We start from the raw sequence: 21,183 nt of genomic DNA on the forward strand, positions 1-21,183 counted from the left end.
TTCCACATGCGGAAAATGATTGTGAATAGAGCCCAATGTTGCAGAAAGCAATGGAGGGACAGATAGTGGCGGCAAGCGTAAGTGATGGGGGCATGGGGTTTGGCTACATTATAGCTGTTAGTAGTGTTAACTGTAGGTAAGGGTGGGGGTTAGTGCTAGGCACAGATTGGGGTGGGGTCAGTTAGGAGAGGTTAGTCTCAGGAGTAGATAGAGAGAGGTTAGTGTTAGGTGTAAATAGGGGTGAGGGTTAATGTGAGAATAAGAGGTTACAGTGGGGAATAGTAGGATATCGGTATACTTACAGTTATTTTACTATTGGGATAGTAGAATATCGGTAAAATTACCAATATTCAACTAGTGGCGTCCATGCTTCTAGATGTCAAAAATTAAAATAAAATGTTACTTTGTTGTTTCAAACGGTCTATTCCACTAACATGGAGAGCTGACGGTAATGACAAACAGACTTTTCTTACTTCTGTGTTCTATACGATTGTAAATACCTTCTAGTAAGAAATAGTTTTCATATAAATATAGACGTATAGTATTAAACCGACGATTGCAGCATCCCATCTGTCAACTTAGACACCTATTTGTCCTCCACTATCAAAGATGGCGGAACCCGACCTCTCTACACGCAGGCCTCGCATCTCTGTTACGTATAAACTAGGCGCAGCGTCCAGCGGGATATAAATGGATGACGTCAGAACGTTCTTTCTCTTTCCTTCATGCTGTGGAGTAGGTTGGGTAAGTGATGGCGGTGTAGGAGGAAAGCGCCTCGCAAGTCACAATCCATTGGAAATGTTTGGCATCCCGCCCTCCCTGACTCTGGGAATAGCGGCGGAGACGTGGACGTAGCTAACGATTGTTGTTTGTGTCTGTATTGCAGCGGAGTGACGCCGGAAATCCATTAGACATCGAGGATGGCCGAGGAAGGGTGAGTGAAAAGCTCCATGTGTATAAATGTGTATATGTCTGAAAATGACTGTCTAACTTTATAGACAGTGCTGTGCTGCTTGTATCCTGCTTTGCTAATGGCTTGCTATTGAGTCTAGTTAGGCTGGCGTTAGTTGGGCATACCCTGGGTTGACTTGATCCGTTCATCGGGAAGCATACCTTGTTTCCAGCAAAACTCTGCCACCTGCGATGTTGGTGATGCTTTGCAAAACTATTGCCTTTCCGTGCTTGTTTAATGTGGACCTGAACTCTTGCACAGGGCAGAAGGAAAACAGAAATGCACCCTGAATGTATTTAGACAGGTTAGCCTGTCTGATCCACGCACACTTGTGTGCAATCACAAGATGTAATTCGACTTCTCACCTGTCACTTTATTGCCATAGCAGATAAGCTCATTTGAAAGCACAGGGTGTTAATGTCTGTCCATTAAAGCAGGGAGTAGATACACTGCAACTTTATTGCAGGATTTGTATCAGCAAGAACATATTTTTCTTTAAAGCTTGTGATGCTGTTGGTTATCTTTTTACAACAGAGATGAAGTTCTGAAGGGGGTGGGAGAAGAGAGTTGGTACTTTAGTCAGTGTATTAGGTCCCTTAATGAGAGCTCTTGGATTGTGCATGCACCGCCCTGGTTGTGTCTCCTTGATACTCACCCACAGCTGGTAGAATTTTGTGCATGTGCCACGTAATACTACCATGTGCAGAACGCTTCTTTTAACTGGAGAGTGATTGAGGTACAGGGCTGTGCATGTGCAGGGGATAAGTAGGAAATATAATTACCTGGAAGAAGCTCCTTTTTAAGTAAATGGTGGTGGTGGGGGGGGGGGGGGGGGATGTTGCTAGTTCACACTGGGCACTGAACTGCGATTGCAATTCTGCAGGCAAAATCTTGTGATTCCTATTCAATAGAACGAGGGTCACAGCGCAATAGTCATCAAAGCGCTGTATGCCACGCATTTGCGATAGATCACAAACGCTGCAGTGAGAATGTATCCAGCTAAACTCAGGTCAAAGGCCATGGTGGGCATTATAGAATGGAAGTGTGAGCCATGGTAAATCATTCCCAACTCCTGATTTCCATATTAACTTTTGAAGTGCTGCCAAACAGTTTTACTACAGTATTTGAATGATGTTACAAAGTCGGATACCCCTTCACTCATTATGTGTGACACACTAAGGCTGACAAAACTGTAGCGTCACTTAGAAACTATATAGTCTTCCTACAAGAATAATTCTAAGCTTAAATTTTTTATTTTTTTTTGACTTGCAGCATTTGTGCTGGAGGTGTAATGGATATTAACACCGCTCTTCAAGAAGTGCTTAAGACCGCACTTATACATGATGGCCTGGCCCGTGGAATTCGTGAAGCTGCCAAGGCTCTTGACAAGTAAGTTTTTGATATCTTGTTAGGGGAAATTTTTTTCAAATATTCTTATATTAAGTACGGGTACACTACCTGTAATACTTCCTGTACATGAAGCAAATCTCATCTGAACGTGGCTCAAAGGCACTGGCTGTATCTCATTGTTTAAAAAGAAATAATGATCAGCCTCCATATATTTCTTTCAGTCCAGGTGTATTTAAGTACACCTGAGCGTAAAGGGATATGGAGGCTAACAGACTTGCTTTTTAACAATGCACATCTGGCATCATGCTGATCCTCTGCTTCTAATACTTTTAGCCATGGACCCTGAACAAGCATGCAGATCAGGTGCCCTTACTGAACTTTAACTGGATTAGCTGAGATGTAATTCAGTATGTCTCCTACGTTTACATTTAGTCTGCGAGCCGCAATCAGCGGCTCGCAGGCTATTCACGGAGACCCGCTCCGTGATCTGACAGGAAACGGCTGCTTCTTTCCTGATTAATTAGGGAGGCACCTGGCGACGCAGATCTGTGTCGCTGGTCCTCCAGCTACCACTTTGCCGCCGCACGGTATGAGTGTGCGGTCGGCAAGTGGTTAAAAGTATACTTTGAGGGGGAAGCTGATTATTAGTCCACCCATTCATCTGTGCTGGCCATCCTTGTACCATGCCGTGTGTGTATGTATGTGTATTTATATTTTTCTCTCTGGGTACTTGTGTCTCAAAGTACTTCCAAGGGGCTCTTGCATGTTCAGTAGGGATGTTTTGGGATTGTTCTGTGCCTTTCTCTGCCTTGCTCCCCTCTGGGCAATCTCCGGTCAAAGTTTAACCATTTCAGCTGCCCAGGTGTGATCCTCACATCCAGGTGGCACGCTTCGTGCCCCCTTACTGTTCCCCGGTAGCCCTGTGATAGTGACCGGGAACGTGGTTACCAATCACCGATCAAAATCCCCAGCAGGAAAACTGATCTCTTCACAGAGGCCGCAGTCTTTTTGCAAAAGTTTCCCCATCCTCTTTGTGCTTCCAGTTAGCGAGAAGCACAAGATAAAAAAAAAGTAAAACTACATCTACAAACATGTTTGAAGGGAATTCACAAACATTTTAACATTTAAATTAAGTGTTTATTTCCCACACCCAAAAATTACCCAAATTAAAAAATTATAAGCTTGTAAACAGTGATGGATACAACAGGAAAAATGCACCTTTTTATTTCCAAATAAAATATTGGTGCCATACATTAATAGGGGCAAATTTTAAATGGTGTAATAACCGAGACAAACGGGCAAATAAAATACATGGGTTTTAATTATGGTGGTGTGTATTTTTTTATTTTATTAAGCTAAACGGTTGGAGGAGATTTTAAACTAGGATCTGGGGGGAGGCGGGAGGATAAAGTCTCAATATGTAGACAAGATAAGGTAAAAAGACAGTGGGAGCCTAACATTATGGGGGGTGGAGACAGTGTAAAGATTAAGGAGGTTGGTAAAACTTCAAGTAGCCTATTTCGTGTAAACAAAATTGGTAAATGTGTTGGTAAAAATATAAAGTGCATGGTAACCAATGCTCGGAGCCTTGCAAATAAAATAGACGAACTAGAGTTCATTCTGAATGACAAAGGCTATGACATTGTGGGAATAACCGAGACATGGATGGATGAAAGCCATGACTGGATAGTTAATTTAAAAGGATACAATGTGTTTAGGAGGGATAGAACAGGGAAAAAAGGTGGAGGGGTTTGTCTCTTTGTTAAGAATTCTTTTACAGCTGTCCTCAACGATGAGATGGAGGAAGATTGCGAAGATGTGGAGTCCGTTTGGGTAAATATTCATGGTGGAAATAAAAGTTGCCAATTGCTTATTGGGGTATGCTACAGACCACCTCTTATTAATGAAGCTGCAGAACTGCGATTACTACAGCAGATTGAAAAAGCTGCAAGTAAAAACGAGGTCATAATTATGGGCGACTTCAACTTTCCAGACATTGACTGGGGTATTGAGGCTACCCATTCTGGTAAAAGCAGCAGATTTCTGACAGCACTACAGGACAATTACTTGACTCAAATGGTAACGGAACCAACTAGGGGGAATGCGTTACTGGATCTGATCATTTCTAATAGACCAGATAATGTATCAAATGTGCAGGTTCAAGAACATTTGGGAAATAGTGATCACAACATGATAACGTTTGATCTGGTGACTGATAGGCCACGGGGCAGCGGGACCACTAAAACTATGAATTTTAGAAAAGCAAAGTTCAATCAAATTAGGCAGGCACTAAGTTTGGTGAACTGGGATAATGTACTACAAGGGGACGACACTGAAGGGAAATGGCAAGCTTTTAAACGTATTCTCAATCAATATTGTAGTATGTATATCCCATATGGAAACAAAATGTCTAGGAATAAAAAAAGGCCTCTATGGATGAATAGAAAGGTTAGGGATAAAATGAAGAGGAAAAAGAATGCCTATAAGGTCCTAAAACAGGAGGGGACTGAGGCTGCACTAAGCAATTATAAGGAGGGCAATAAAAATTGTAAAAAAGAAATTAGGCTGGCAAAGATCGAAGCTGAAAATCAAATCGCTAGGGATATCAAATCTAACCCAAAAAAGTTTTACAAGTACATCAACTCTAAAAAAAGAAAGGTTGACTGTATAGGAATCCTAAAGGATGAGGGTGGGAACTCGATGGTGGACGACCAAGGTAAGGCAGAGTTATTAAATGCTTTCTTTGCTTCAGTCTTCACAAAGGAAACAGCACTGTTGCAAATTACAGAGGCAGAAGAGTCTCAATCTTCTAACTGTAATATTAAATACTTAACGCAGGAAGAAGTAAAGGCAAGACTAAATAAATTAAAAATAGACAAGGCACCTGGCCCGGATGGCATGCATCCTCGGGTCCTAAGAGAATTAAGTTCAGTTATAGCTAAGCCCCTTTATCTTATCTTTTGTGACTCTCTTGCAACTAGCAGAGTCCCAATGGATTGGCGTACAGCCCACGTTTTCCCATTATTTAAGAAGGGCAAAAAATCTGATCCAGGAAATTATAGACCTGTAAGCTTAACATCAGTTGTATGCAAACTATTTGAGGGGTTACTAAGAGATACTATACATGACTTCATAGTAGAAAATAATCTTATTTCTCAGCATCAACATGGGTTTACTAAAGACAGGTCCTGTTTGACTAACATGCTCAGCTTTTATGAGGTAGTAAATGCTAATATGGATATTGGGAATGCTGTAGATGTGATATACTTGGACTTTGCAAAGGCCTTCGACACTGTTCCCCACAGAAGTCTGGTGCAAAAGTTGAGGATGCAAGGACTGGGGAAGAGTTTGTGTGCATGGATAGGGAACTGGCTAATGGACAGAAAACAAAGAGTTGTGGTCAATGGATCGTACTCAAAATGGGAGACTGTTAGCAGTGGGGTCCCACAGGGGTCTGTACTGGGTCCAGTGCTCTTCAATTTATTTATTAATGACCTAGTAGATGCAGTAGTGAGCAATGTTGCTATTTTTGCAGATGATACAAAATTGTGCAGAATCATCAACTCTCAGGAAGATAGTGTCATATTGCAACAGGATCTGGATAGGATGGCTATATGGGCACATACATGGCAGATGAAATTCAATGTTGACAAATGTAAAGTCATGCATTTTGGTCGTACCAATGGTCTAGCACCATACAAAATAAATGGGATACAGTTGGGAACATCAAACTTGGAGAAGGACTTAGGAGTACTCATCGACAACAAGTTAAATAATCGTACTCAATGCCAAGCCGCTGCAGCTAAAGCGAACAAAATTTTGGGATGCATTAAAAGGGAAATAAAAACTCGAGATGCTAGCATAATATTGCCCCTGTTTAACTCTCTAGTAAGGCCACATCTGGAATATGGAATTCAGTTCTGGGCACCACATTACAAAAAAGATATTGCAGTTTTAGAGCAGGTGCAGAGACGAGCTACAAAATTGATACGTGGGATGGAAGGTCTCGCTTACCAAGAAAGGTTAGATAAACTGGGTTTATTTAGTCTAGAGAAAAGACGCCTTAGAGGAGATCTAATTAACATGTATAAATACATTAGAGGGCAATATAATAGCTTGGCGGATGAGCTTTTTGTCCCTAGGCCTTCTCAAAGGACTAGAGGACATGAGCTGCGCATGGAGGAAAAACGTTTTAGCCATTTATTTAGGAAAGGGTTCTTTACAGTAAGAGTGGTTAAGATGTGGAATGCATTGCCACAGGAAGTCGTTATGGCAAACTCTATACCTGCATTTAAAGGGGGCTTAGATGCTTTCCTTGCGTTGAAAGACATCCATGGCTACAATTACTAGGTTATGCCTAATGATGTTGATCCAGGGATTTTATCTGATTGCCATCTGGAGTCGGGAAGGAATTTTTCCCATTTGGGGCTAATTGGACCATGCCTGGTGGGGTTTTTTTCGCCTTCCTCTGGATCAACAGGGGTATGTGGGGGACGGGCTGGAGTTGTACTTTGTACTGGTTGAACTCGATGGACGTATGTCTTTTTTCAGCCAAAATAACTATGTAACTATATAATGGACAAAAACTGAGAAATGAATTTTTTCTTAGCATAATGTACCACCCAAAGAAAGCGTAATTAGTGGCGGAAAAAACAAGATATAGATCAATTACTTGTGATAAGTAGTGATGGAAGTTATTAGCGAATGAATGGGAGGTGAAAATTGCTCTGATGCAAAAGGTGAAAAATGCCCTTGGGCTGAAATGGTGAAATTTTTTTGTCACATCTGTAAGTCTAATTCTATTCAGGTTTCCCTTGTATGTTACAGTGCTTGCATGATGATTTTTAAAATTGTCGGATACCCCTTCACTCTTTATGAGTGAGCAAACAAAGCTGACAAGCCTGTAGCAGAGTAGAATAAATTAATTGCTGCAATGTAGACTATATATTAAGTCTTTATTTTCATTTTGTACAGACGCCAAGCCCACCTGTGTGTTCTGGCTTCCAACTGCGATGAACCAATGTATGTGAAGCTGGTGGAGGCACTTTGTGCTGAGCATCAGATCAATCTAATTAAGGTAAGGATGTTTCCCCCTACAGAGGGTTGTGTACCTTAAAGTTTCCGAGTCTCCTGGGATATCGGCACAACATTTATCCGTTTTTAAATAAAAGTAGATAAATGACCATATAGTTCTCTATCCAGCATTTGTGGTTGGGCTACAGTGCCCAAGCTGACTTAAGGCGCGTACACACGCCATATGTTTACAAATTGCGGGTCCGTCAGACCCACCCACGGATCGGACGTTCTGCCGACAGTAGTGCGTGAGTTCAGGCTGTCGACAGACTAATACTTTCGCATAATTTCAATTTGGGTTTGTTATGCAAGTGGAATCCCACAATTGAGATGCATTTCCTTACAAGTGATTTTTTTTTTTTTTATTTGTGATAAATCACATGCTTTAGCAAGGTACTGCTCAATGCAATACAAAGTTATGCAGTTATAGCAACCCATTGCCTGAGCAACAGGTACTGACATTGGATTAGTTTGGCTCGGTAATATTAACAAGACACATTGCATTCCTGCAGTTCTGGGGTGTTTAGCTGTCAGGGACAGCAAAGCAAGGATTTGCATTTTCTGCAGTGTTGCATTGTGGGACACCTCAAATGCTCACTCCAACCTGAATTATAAATCTAATGTTTTTAAGACAAATTGTTTTACATTACACAGTGGATACCACTCTAACATCACAGCACTATAGTCCAAGATACAACTTTTGGTCTGATTACTCATGTGGAGCTTCTCTTCTCTGCACAATTTTAGCTGCAGAAACCAGGTTTTACAGCAAAATTAGCATCTGAGCACTTTAGACTTCTCTCTATTAGTTCAACAATCTGTTTTTATTCCCCCCCCCCCCCCCCCCCCCCCCCATGCATGTGATAGTATTGGTCTTTTAGGAGCTGAATCTTTCAATTATCCTGAGTCTAGGAAAAAATTCTTAAACACAGCTCTATGTGGTGCACTGGCTTCTTTGCCTGTCAGAACCATTGATTACCTGATAGTGTTACACCCCTCCAAATTCAACTAATTCAGTCACACAGAAATTGACCTGATTGTGTAGTGGCCAACTCTGCCCTCATTGTACACTGGACACATTGGCCTCAATTCACTAAGATCATGCTGGAGATATTAAGGCAAGAGAAAACTTACCTCCACATAGTGAGAGAGTTATCTTATCTCTTCATTCCTTACGTTACCTCCTCTGTGGTTAATTTACCTCCTCTGTGGTTAATTTACCTCCTCTGTGGTTAATTTACCTCCTCTGTGGTTAATTTACCTCCTCTGTGGTTAATTTACCTCCTCTGTGGTTAATTTACCTCCTCTGTGGTTAATTTACCTCCTCTGTGGTTAATTTACCTCCTCTGTGGTTAATTTACCTCCTCTGTGGTTAATTTACCTCCTCTGTGGTTAATTTACCTCCTCTGTGGTTAATTTACCTCCTCTGTGGTTAATTTACCTCCTCTGTGGTTAATTTACCTCCTCTGTGGTTAATTTACCTCCTCTGTGGTTAATTTACCTCCTCTGTGGTTAATTTACCTCCTCTGTGGTTAATTTACCTCCTCTGTGGTTAATTTACCTCCTCTGTGGTTAATTTACCTCCTCTGTGGTTAATTTACCTCCTCTGTGGTTAATTTACCTCCTCTGTGGTTAATTTACCTCCTCTGTGGTTAATTTACCTCCTCTGTGGTTAATTTACCTCCTCTGTGGTTAATTTACCTCCTCTGTGGTTAATTTACCTCCTCTGTGGTTATTTTCACATGCAGTTAATGAACAGCCTGTCTTTAACTCTGGAGTTATTTTAAGGATTGAAGAGTTAACTTAAAGACAGAAGAGTTAACATTAGGCTTGCCTGAGGTAAAATGTTTCTTGAATACTACATGCCTTATCACCATGGTAACACTCTAGAAGAGTTATTAAAGACAGGACATAAGCTTAGTGAATTGAGGCCATTGTACAGTCTATCCTAGGTGAGGCTGTTATGGTGCTCCTCCCTCTGCACAAGGTCTCCCCTTCAAGCTGTTGTCAGTAAGAAGTCCTTAGGTAAGACACCCTAACACTGCAGCGTGGCCTCTTGAGCATGTCCTTGGGTTGCAGCTCTTAAGCGATTTGAGTCGGACAGGAGAGAAGCGATTTACAAGTGTTCTGGTTCTGAAAATGTACACCAGATTTGAAATGTAGCCCTCAGAAATGTATTGTGCCCATATCCTAAGTGCTGTACGTGATGAAAATTTGGCTCCCTCTACTGAATGCTGTGAGGATAAAAGCCTGTTACCCAATTTGTTTTCTGATTTGCAGCAGCTCTGTCCTTAAGATATGCATGACCTGATGGCAAAAATTTAACAGTGAAAATTTGTTGTAGGTTGATGACAGCAAAAAGCTTGGTGAATGGGTTGGCCTGTGTAAAATCGACAGGGAAGGAAAGCCACGCAAGGTGGTTGGCTGCAGTTGTGTCGTTGTCAAGGTATGGAAAGCATTGAGTTGGATTTTGCAGTTGAGCATTTGTGGAACTATTTTATTTTTTTTTTATTTTTTTTTTTTTAATATAAATGTTGTGGTAAAATACTGTGGAGCTAAAAGTTACAGTATGAATTCTAGAGGTTTTAGGACCTCATTCCACCATGGAAGATTTAACACAAACCTTTAGTGCTGAAGGAAGACTATATAAATTTTAACTTCAGGGGGATGGAATTGTTTGAAACTGTACATGTTGGCATACAAAATAAGCATCAACATTAAAATATTTGCATCTCATTGAACATCCCTAGTTAAATGTCCTTTTTGCTAAATATATAGCAAAGAAATGAACAGCGCTACTTAAAAACAGATGAGTGCTTACCTGCAAAAAAAGTGCACACCCCACTCATGGGATTCAAATACACAATGAGCATACACAGGACCTGTCTACCACTTGGAGGATGTTAGTTTCACTAACAATTTGCAATTTGTTAGGTACTTGTCCCTCCCACTGTCGAAAAAGTCTTTCCTCCATGGAGGGGACCTAACACTAACTAAATTCTACCTATGCATAGCCTAGGCGCGCTACCAGTAAAATTGAGAATTGCGCAAAAAAAAGTGGGATCAGCGCATCACCAGGCCGCCTCTGAATGGCCTCAGCTCAGAGATGCGCTGAGCCCCCCAGAAACTGCAAACGCACCTTGAACCCCAAACAGAGGCTCTGCATATACACCAAAGGAAAACTATTAAGTGGGAGCAGCTGGTAGCGCGCCCAGGCTATGCATAGGTAGAATTTAGTTAGTGTTAGGTCCCCTCCCATGGAGGAAAGACTTTTTTGACAGTGGGAGGGACAAGTACCTAACAAATTGCAAATTGTTAGTGAAACTAACATCCTCCAAGTGGTAGACAGGTCATGTGTATGCTCATTGTGTATTTGAATCCCATGAGTGGGGTGTGCACTTTTTGCAGGTAAGCACTCATCTGTTTTTAAGTAGCGCTGTTCATTTCTTTGCTATGTTTGCTAAATATATGCAAATGCTAAACCCATGTTGGCACATGAGAAGCATTTAAGTTGAGGCCTTGGACACACGCTCCAGACAATCTTAAGAGGGCCATACACTAGCAAGCCAACCAATCAACCATCCAATTTGATTATCATAATCAAATTGGATGAAAATTGGTGCTGCCAAGTATATGCCCGACCGACAAAGCGACCAATTTTGGGACAAATTGGCCGCATGGTTGATCGCACATGTTGGAAAATGTTGTGCCAAAGTTGGTTGGTCGGTTGCGCGGCGGAACAGTAGTCGAATTGCAAACGAGACAACGAAACCCCAGCCGCAATATGTAAATGCATGTAGTGTATTTATACATTACCTGTCTGGTGTCAGCCTCCGGTTTACGTCCATCTCGCCGGGTTCCGCATACATGCCAGCAACGCTATGTCTGGCGTCACGCAGGCGCAGAGCGTCAGACGCTAGCATGTATGCGGCTTACCCGGCGAGATGAACGGACACCGTGCGGAAGCTGCTACAGGACAGGTAATGTATAAATGCACTACACTACATGCATTTATACATTTTGGGGGCAGCGGGGGGGGGGGGGGGGGGGGGGGGCGGACACGGCGGCTCAGCCAATTCCCTGATTATTTCATGCTGAAATCGGACGGGAGTCTGCCTGTAGTGTATGGGCAGATTTGACTAGAGACAAATTTATCTCTAATCAGATTTGATTAGAGATGAGTTACTCTTGGTCGAATCTGCCCATATTCGTTCTAATGTATGGCCACCTTTTGATCAAAATGGGCAGTCAGTACTGTATTGTCTAAACTGCAGATCTAGCATGGGTTCAGCTGCCATCTGCTGGATTCCTAATTGAAAGTGCATGCTGCTTTGCTATGGGAATGCAGTGTTCCTGTATACATAGTTTATAAAGCTGCCACCCTAACAGTTTGTTTAAGGGTAACATTTCCTATGGGTACTTAAGTTTTCAGGGTTTGCTGATCCATCTCTAGTACACAGAGCCAAAATGGTTGCTTTGTTTATGTAAAGGTAGGAACGCACTAAAAAAATTTTATTTATAGAAATTGTTAAATTTGATACACTAAAAGTACACCGTTTAATATATTGAAACTGAGGCAGAACTAATTTTCTCTTGTGTAGTCTTTGTCAAATAGTTTTTAATGGAGCTCAGACACGCGGCCTTTCGCTGCACTAAACTCTTGCTACAATTAATAGTTGTGGGCTGCACATGTTGCATAGCCTAGTCAGTTGCTGTGGATGATGTGCATTATCCAGAAATGCACTGTAAAAGTTAGTTGTCCTAACAGTATCACAGCACAGATTTAAATACTGCCACAGTTGTTTAAGCAGTACATTTGCATTCACAAATGCATTCATTCACAATGAATATTGGGAGTAAACCTTTAGGTTCAGATGGTCTCTCTCCATGCAGGTTAAAGCCAGTGGTTACCGATTTTAAAAACCAAAAAGTCAGATACTCACCTAATGAGAGGGAAGGCTCGTTCCTAATGAGCCTTCCCTGTGCCCTCGGTGCTGCGCTGGCTCCCCCGTTCGCGTCCACCGCCGCAGGGACTTCGGAGGTCTTCGGGAGCACTCAGGCTTCCGAAGACGGGCCGCTCCATACTACGCACGCGCGTCATAGAGGGCGCTCGCGCATGAGTAGTATGGAACGGCCCGTCTTCGGGAGCCCGAGTGCTCCCAAAGGCTTCCGAAAGCTCCCTTTGGCATGCGGAAGTGGCAGTATTTGACCGAACTGGTCAAATACTGCCACGGGGGAGCCAGCGCAGCACCGAGGGCACCGGGAGAGGAGAGGGAAGGCTCATTAGGATCGAGCCTTCCCTCTCATTAGGTGAGTATCTGACTTTTTTTTTGGTTTTTAAATAGGTAAACATTCACTTTAATACAGTTCAAGCTGCAATCTCATACAGAACCAAAACACTCAAGTCTTACAGGACAACTGTAGTGAGGTACATGGAGGCTACCATATTTTATTTTAAGCAATACCAGTTGCATCGCTATCCTGTTGATCCTGCCTCAACTTATCTATTGCCCCTGAACAAGTGTGCAGGAAATCAGACACTTATGTCTTTTTTTTTTTTTTTTTTTTTTTTTTAAATCAGATCTGACAAGATTGGCTACATGTTTCTGGTACTATTAAGACACTACTGCAGCCAAATAAACCAGCAGGGCTGTTGGGTTTAATAGGAAATATGGCAGCCTCCATATCACTAACTACAGTTGCTACTTGCATGACCAAAAGCAACACACAGTTAATAGCAAAAGAAGCCTCACTTTCTAACAATTTACTAGGGAGTACTCTGGTTACCAAGATTTATTTTATTTTTTTCTCTGTAAAGTGAGTGATATGGTAGCTGCCATATTTATTGCCTTCTAAACAATTGTTGGTGTCCTGAAACAAGCATATGGCTAATCCATTTTGACTTCAGTTAGAAACTGCTGACCTATATGCTTGTTAGAGGTATATGGCAGCTCCCATATTTCCAGGGCTGTGGAGTCGGTCCAGAAATCCGACTCCTCAGTTTAGGATTCCAGACTCTCCAACTCCTCTAATTTGCATATTGCAATTTTGTTGATTAAAAGTATGTAACGTGAAATTTGTCTCTAGTCTTAACTGCCAACGCTTAGGAATTTTACAACTCAACTGAAGTGAGAAGAATATGTAGACTACTATATTTATTCCCTTTAGACTAAAACTAGTCCTTGGTAAGATTACTTGTAAAAGGTACAAACTGGAACAAAGAACATCAGGCCCTAGGCAATGTAAGTGTGGGTGCATGTAAGAATGATGTGCAGGTACTCTGCAGGGGAATGAGGAGATTCTTCCTCTATTACACATTCTTTATGTACAATCTGAACCAGGTTTATGGGTGATAAACACCTCTGTGGTCAATGTGCACAACATACTCAGTGGATTCCCTAAAGCTCTGTGGGGAGTGCATATGTAGAGTATAGTACTACAGTGTAACAAAGTAAACCTGAGACAGATGAAATTAAAGGTTTTTTTTTTTTGTTTTTTACATACCTGGTACTTCAGCCCCCTTCAGGCTAATCAGTCCCTCGCTGTCCTTCTCCGCCACCTGAATCTTCTTCTGCTATGAGTCCAGGTACTTGAGCCAGTCTGGCGTAGTGCGCATGCACACACTCCGCCGCTGGGAGTGTACTACACCTGCGCAGCACTATTACGCAGATGCAGAACGCTCCTGGCTGTAGGAGCGGCACGTGGCTGGACTGTGCTGACTGGCTGAATTACCAGGACTCATAGCAGAAGATCCAGGTGGTGGAGGACAGCAAGGGACTGATAGGCCTGAAGGGGGCTGGAGGAAGCCCCAGGTATGTATAAAACGTTACTTTTCATCCGTCTCGGGTACCCTTTAATTTGTAGTCGCCACACCAAATTTTAACAGCATATCAAAGTATTTGATTTCATGAGCAAAGAGTGTGTACATTTGCATAAATCAGAATCAATGCAGAATTATTTCCATGTCATTGACTATCTCTATTAGTGACACGGCTACACATCAGGCTTTATTCTTACAGCATAGCTGTTATTTAGTATACATAAGAGATTCCTGTGTACACATCATATATAGTCACAATCTGGTGTATATCTGCCTTTAAAAATACGGGGACTGCTTTATTGAAGCAGCACAAGTAACTAATTTTGATTGGTTTATTTCATTTTTGTGGACTGAGCACAGCTATTACTGTGTATACATCATTTTTAATGACTATTATGTGAGAAATAGAAGATTTGATCATATTTTCTATTTTAGTTACAAATTCATTAAGAGTTGGTGCATTTTTTTTCCCCGCCTGCAGGCACCCAAAGTTGCTCCGACTCCACGACCCTGCATATTTCCATTTAAACAGTGCACATTGCCTGGTAGTCCTACTAACCAAGGGCTATGGAGTTTGAGCAATTTTGGATACCTAGAGTTGGTGGTTTCATAAACTTGAGTCAGTCTGTACCAACTCCACAGCCCTGCCTACTAACCTTTGGTTGCTGTAGTGTCCTGTTTAGCTACATGCTTGTTTCATGTGTATCAATCAGACCAGAAACATCTGATCTGCATGCTTGTTCAGGAAGTCTATTGCTAAAAGTATTAGCAGAGGATCAGTACTGCCAGGCGATCTGCATTGTTTAAAAGACAAGCATATCGGCCTCCAGATATCCCCCACTTCCGCTCTTTTCAGGGTTCTAAGGTAAGAGGCAGAAGAACAGAAAAGCCATACAATTTATTTTGTTTAACCACCCTGGCGTTCTATTAAGATCGCCAGGGCGGCTGCGGGAGGGTTTTTTTTAAATAAAAAAAAAAACCTATTTCATGCAGCCAACTGAAAGTTGGCTGCATGAAAGCCCACTAGAGGGCGCTCCGGAGGCGTTCTTCTGATCGCTCATTGCGGCCTTCCGTGTTTTGCTTGCTTCGTCGCCATGGCGACGTCAGCTGACGTCAGCCGCCTCCGATCCAGCCCTTAGCGCTGGCCGGAACTATTTGTTCCGGCTGCGCAGGGCTCAGGCGGCTGGGGGGGACCCTCTTTCGCCGCTGCTAGCGGCGGATCGCCGCAGAGCGGCGGCGATCAGGCAGCACACGCGGCTGGCAAAGTGCCGGCTGTGTGTGCTGCTTTTTTTTTTTATTTCATTAAAATCAGCCCAGCAGGGCCTGAGCGGCAGCCATCGGCGGTGATGGACGAGCTGAGCTCGTCCATACCGCTAAGATGGTTAATACAAAAGTCATACTCTATATCCCTCACTTCAGGCGTGCCTGAAAACCAGTTGCTGATTCTCAAGCCATGTTATCAGTGACTGTATTTCTGTTTCTGGCACTGGTCTTGCAAGTCTTTCACTAGCATTTGTATACACTTGGTCACAATCTTCTGTTCAGCAATTCTTTTTGCCAGAGGTTGTTTCAGTAGGACAATGGCCACCTTGAGCTGCTGCTAAACTGATGTGTCTTGCAGCTATTGCTCTGTGTAATTGGCGAGAGAGAAGCCATCGTACGAGCCCTGGATGACCTTCCATGATTTCCAGGGTCCCTGAATATGGCTACACTTAATGTTAATGGGAAATTCTGTTTTTGTTCCATGACAAAAGATGGCAGCTGCACATGCATTTTTGCACATTTGCTGTTCATTGCAATATATAGGAGTCATTGGCTGCAGATTAGAGGCTTCATTTTAACCACCTGCACTAATGCAGTGACTCGCTGCAAAATTTGACACGCCTATCTACTTGTCTGTGAAATGAGCACAAAAACAAATCCATTTAAAGTGTTTGCCATTAACTAGATTTACAACCAAAATGAAAGCATCGGTTTCCTCTGAAAAAGTGAAACTTCCCTTTTTTTGTCTATTGGGTGACATAACTTTTTTTTTTTTCTATTTTACACAGGACTATGGCAAGGAGTCTCAGGCCAAAGATGTCATCGAAGAATATTTCAAGTCCAAGAAATGAACATCTAAATAAAAGCGTATTTGGATAACTTTTTAGTCTTTTTTTGTATGTGTCTGAAATACATATTGTGTGCATGGGGGGGGGGGGGGGGGGGTAGGGAATTTGCAACAAATAAGCTGGTGCTCATTCTCTTCTGAGCTTTTGTGCACTACAAAGGAAACACACCTGGAGAGAGCATGTGACCAACACATTTGAAAGTTATTTGGATGTTTGTCTAGTGTGTTGCACTAAACTACAATTCAACGGTTTCCTTTAGGCCTCTTGCCCACTACATGCGATTCTGATATCACAAAAACGGAATCGCGTGTAGTGTGCAAGAGGCCTTAGTTTGGTTAGATGCTTGTGTCCTGGGTGGAACTTGCAGCATGTGTCCTGCAAAACGTTCTGCTCACTCACAGAGCCAATCATGTAGCCTCTTTTTAAAATGCAGCTAATTCTAAGGCACTTGCATCTATAATGCGACTGGCTCAGATACCTCTGCCGTTGGGACTTATCTCTCTAATCTTAGTTTTGCATCGAGTAGGCCTGCACTGCAACTGAAAATGACCTGTACTGTGCTCCATATGCTAATGGAATTGTCATTGCTACAGTATAATCTCATTATAGTAAACCCCAAGGGACCAGGAACAGTAGTTTACTATAGTAGAAGTTTACTGCATCACAAATTGTTCTAGAAATGGCCCAGTATGCCCTGGTATATTCTTTGCTGCAACAGACCAACTCTGTCCTCCCATTGGAGGTACATTGCAAGCACTTGCATATTTGGTGGACTACAAGGTTAAGTATACCATAGAGCTGCATACCCAGGATGGACAAGTAACTGATATCCAGAGCTGCTTAAAAATTGCAGCCAACACTGAATGGAGGCAGCCACTTGCTTCCTGTGAGTGTCTGATACATCCATGGGTGGGACCTGCAGCACGTGCCCTGCAAAACTTTCTGCTCACACTTGAGCCAATCATAAAGCTTTTCTTTAAAATGCAGCCAATGATGATAAGCCACTCACATCTGTAATTCAAGTAGCGCTGATACCTCTGCTGGCGGGATGAAGCCTGCTTCTATGCACTCCTTAGTTGTGCATTGAGTAGGTCTGCTCTGATCAAGTGAAAGTAGCCTGTACTGTTCTCCACATCCTACCAGGTGTGTCTTTGCTAAGAAGGGAAGAGGTACCCATGGGAGGACTGTAAGGATACTTTTATAAGTTATTGCTAAGTGGAATTGGTAACACTGCATCCTCTTTTCTTTCTGTTCACATTATTCCCTTATTTTCCCCAGGATGCTTATTTGTACTGTATATCCAGTGGCAGGGCCATTCTTCTTGTCTTACAAATGTTATTGGACATCAACTCGCTTGCAACCAACCTGAAGAGAGCAGCTGACCATGGGTTTCACACTGACCTATGATGCATGCACCACCCACTGTTAACTATATCCAGAGTCAGAATCGCGTAGGGGCTAAAAAACATGTTTACTATAGCAGAAGTTTGATTATATCAGAGCTTACTATGCCAGGCGTTGCTACCATAGACTTATAATGGAGATTGGCTGGGACCTGGGGAGGAAGTTTATTGTAACCAAATGTTTTCTGTCAGATATTCTACTGTAATAAGGGAAGAGATGCCTGATTGTCTGTTACTGTACAACTGTACTGTGTGTGGGTGTGTGGTGTTCCCGTATTTGGCCTAAGTGCGTAGGGCAGCACGGTGGCGTAGTGGTTAGCTCTCTCGCCTTGCATCGCTGAGTCCCTGGTTTGAATCCCAGCCAGGGCACTATCTGCAAAGAGTTTGTATGTTCTCTCCGTGTCTGTGTGGGTTTTCTCCGGGCCCTCCGGTTTCCTCCCACATTCCAAAAACATACAGATAAGTTAATTGGCTCCCCCTAAAAAATTGGCCCTAGACTACAGTACTTACACTACATAATATAGACATATGGCAATGGTAGGGATTAGATTGTGAGCTCCTTTGAGGGACAGTTAGTGACAAGACAATATATATATATATATATATATATATACTGTACAGTGCTGCATAAGATGTTGGCGCTATATAAATACTAAATAAGTGCAAAGCTGACCCAAATATGAAAACGCAGATTGCGTGTTTAGCCCTCGACAGCTGAGGGGACGTGTCTAGCAACGCTAGTGGTGGCAGTGGGAAGTGTTTGAGGGGTTCCAGCCTTGTTTGTAGCTTAAATAAGGCTGTTCCCCGCTTAATCTGGTCAAACCTGCAGTCGGGAACCGTATACGCAGGCCGGTTCCTGACACACAGCATCCTTGTTTCTGTTCACATTCATCTTCCCTAGGCTGCTTAATACAGTAGTAATTCAGCACCTGGCAATTAAACTTAAAAATAGATCAAACTTACTGATTATTTCCCTGCTCAAGCTTTAGTGTACTTGAGGTGGTGGTAGAATAATTGGGATGCAGAGTCAGTCATGTTGGATAGTAAATTACCTCTGTGTATTGACCACAAAACTGAAACCTAGCTGATTACTGCCAGCAGGAGCATCAGTAAGCACTACCTGGTCAGATAGTGTTTTGTTTTTTTTCCACCCTCACAACCAACTTGGGTCAGCTTTAAAGTAATTCATTGATGAGGTGAGAACTCTGGATAAAAGTTATTTTGTAGGTGCCACACTGGTCCCTGGAAAGTAAAAAGTTAACCATGTCATTATTCATGGAAAAGTTGTCTAGGAAGTTATGGTGTTAGTAATCTTATTACCGAGAGGAAGTTTTTGATGTAGTTACACTTCAAGCTGAATTTTTGCCATTAAATCAAATGCTGTTGCTTTTGTTCTAATCTAAAACTGTAACAGTTTGTTGTAGTGCTAATTTACAATAAAATCTGTCAGCTGCAATGAGATCTGTGGGGTTACTCCTCTTCCCCATTGAACAAAAAAGGGGAACTAGAAGCCCTGAGGAAGATAATAATGGCAGTATTTGTATAGCGCCTTTCTCCTGTCGGACTCAAAGCGCTTGCGAGGCAGCCACTAGAGCACACTCAGTAGGCAGTAGCAGTGTTAGGGAGTCTTGCCCAATGAACTCCTTACTGAATTACTGGCTTACTGAACAGGCAGAGCCAAGATTTGAACTCTGGTCTCCCATGTCAGAGGCAGAGCCCTTAACCAGTACACCATCCAGCCACTCATGGACGGTCCTATCGAAACATGTTGGCTGAGTGGTTGGAGTGTAAGTGGTGACGTCACTTCTGAACTTGAATATTGATAGGCTTCATCACCACGCTCTTGCTGTTGGGTGTTAAGTTTCATCATGTTTGCCAATCAAATTTAAATATTACATAGGAATAAATAAGGAAAAGGAGAAACAGACCAAACGGAGAAGGGAAAGCTGCCATATCCTCCGACATACAAGATTGCCCCGGAATCCTTTAAAAAGTTGGGGGCTTTACCACACACCAGGCGTCATTGAGGGCCCTTTTCCACCAGCGCGTTTGCGCTGGCTGAATTGCAAAAACGCAAACCGCTAGCGATTTTATAATCGCTATGGTTTGCTTTTTAACATAGGAATCGCAGTAGGTCATTTCCACTACCACGATGCGTTTTTGCCAGGAACGCGAACTGGCGGCAGAGCGATATTTGCCGCGATTTTGCTATGCAGTGCATAGCATAGCAAAATTGCGGCCGCGAACGTCGGGGAATCGCCGGTAATTGCGATTCAGCAATCGCTAGCGTTCAGCGTGAAGGCTAGCGATTGCTAGTGGAAAAGGGCCCTGATGCTGGGTTACACACAACGCCAACACATGATGCCTATATGATGCCCATACGTGACATGCTGCAGTCTCCACGATGCTGATACGCGAATGGGACACACCGATGTCCAAACCCAGAGTGCAGGAACCTGTCAGTCTCAGCATGCGTGGGGAGGAGCTCACCGACCAGGCTGCAAGGTCTGGGATGCCCAGGGCATGTAAGGACAATGTGCCACACCCACAAAACACACCCCCTCCATCCGCCCCACCCTGTCACCGCTCCTCAGATCCTGCAGTAAAGCGGCACAGACGCACATGTGTGAGACCCAAGAGGCTGAGAAGGAGATAGGGGAGGGGGGGACGGACAGATGGGCGAAGGAGGTCCCCCAACAGGCATGAAGGAGATAGGGGGAGGGGGGGACGGACAGATGGGCGAAGGAGGTCCCCCAACAGGCACAGCGCAATCCACTCCTTCACCTGCTTTGAAGCCGCATCTACACGCGTAGATGCGGCTCCGATCCGGCGGCTCGATTAGCCGCCGGATCGCCTCTACCGCGTGCCCCAGATTTGATTCCCCGCCGGCGCAGCTTATCTTCCGCTCAATTCCCTGCCATTGTCCCCTCGCAGGGAGCGAGCAGGGAATCGGCGGAAGCAAGATCCGTCCTGTCAGATCTTATCAATCGAGCCACATCAGCGGCTCGATTGATAAGGAGGATCGGAGCCGCATCTACGCGTGTAGATGCGGCTTGACAAATGTAGACGAAGAGCCAACCACCACACCCAGATGCAGGCAGAGCTGACCAATTCAACCAGCCAGCCAATCCCCTGCACATAGTGATGAGCGTAATGACCTAATTACGATTATGCAAAATCTTGCGTAATTCACAAAACCACAATTATGGCCATGATCAAACTCGCTATTTCGTGAAATCACGCAAGATTCTGTGTTTATGTGGAACCTCCTAACCAACTTTGTTCATAATTATGTTCGTTTTTGTAACAAACGAATCAGAATTACCTGTTTATCTTGGAAATTCAGCTGTGATTTCGAAATTGTGTCCCAGCCCAGAGCCTCCTGATACATTCACATTGTTGTTGCAGAGATGCTAGTACCAGCTCTTCTTGCACTGACAATCATCCCTCGTTTAAAGTCACTTAAAGGGAACC

The 21,183-nt window shown here is 43.1% G+C and overlaps 2 protein-coding genes and 3 non-coding genes across 7 annotated transcripts in view; 4 read left to right on the forward strand and 1 right to left on the reverse strand.

Annotated features, from left to right (window-relative positions):
* The window catches only part of SLC18B1 (solute carrier family 18 member B1), a 176,680-nt gene extending 175,728 nt beyond the window's left edge, over positions 1-952 (reverse strand). Inside the window, exons 1-2 of one of the 3 annotated variants that reach the window (XM_068231589.1) lie at positions 501-952; positions 303-372 (exon numbers count right to left, since the gene is read on the reverse strand). The gene's annotated coding sequence lies outside the window, so the exon portion shown is untranslated. Of the gene's footprint in view, positions 1-302 lie in introns of all 3 variants that reach the window. The other 2 variants (XM_068231587.1, XM_068231588.1) reach the window with 2 other exon arrangements.
* On the forward strand, positions 688-16,337 carry RPS12 (ribosomal protein S12). The gene is made up of 6 exons (XM_068231590.1): positions 688-744; positions 887-934; positions 2,225-2,341; positions 7,277-7,379; positions 9,720-9,821; positions 16,247-16,337. The coding sequence occupies exons 2-6, from the start codon at positions 921-923 to the stop codon at positions 16,307-16,309; spliced, it is 399 nt and encodes a 132-aa protein (XP_068087691.1). The 5' UTR covers positions 688-744; positions 887-920; the 3' UTR covers positions 16,310-16,337.
* LOC137505468 (small nucleolar RNA SNORD101) lies at positions 2,075-2,142 on the forward strand. The gene has a single exon (XR_011020080.1). It is a non-coding gene; the product is annotated as a small nucleolar RNA SNORD101 (small nucleolar RNA).
* LOC137505467 (small nucleolar RNA SNORD101) lies at positions 7,131-7,203 on the forward strand. Its single transcript, XR_011020079.1, has one exon. It is a non-coding gene; the product is annotated as a small nucleolar RNA SNORD101 (small nucleolar RNA).
* Positions 9,572-9,656, forward strand: LOC137505485 (small nucleolar RNA SNORD100). Its single transcript, XR_011020096.1, has one exon. It is a non-coding gene; the product is annotated as a small nucleolar RNA SNORD100 (small nucleolar RNA).
* Positions 16,338-21,183: the final 4,846 nt, after the last annotated feature.

Source organism: Hyperolius riggenbachi, chromosome 4 (genome assembly GCF_040937935.1).
Source record: "Hyperolius riggenbachi isolate aHypRig1 chromosome 4, aHypRig1.pri, whole genome shotgun sequence".
Lineage (NCBI taxonomy): Eukaryota > Metazoa > Chordata > Amphibia > Anura > Hyperoliidae > Hyperolius > Hyperolius riggenbachi.

Excerpts from the sequence above, each read along its gene's own strand:
- RPS12 (XM_068231590.1), top strand. Across the intron at positions 7,380-9,719 it reads ATCAGATCAATCTAATTAAG|GTTGATGACAGCAAAAAGCT; the intron begins GTAAGGATGTTT and ends AATTTGTTGTAG. Across the intron at positions 9,822-16,246 it reads GCAGTTGTGTCGTTGTCAAG|GACTATGGCAAGGAGTCTCA; the intron begins GTATGGAAAGCA and ends TATTTTACACAG.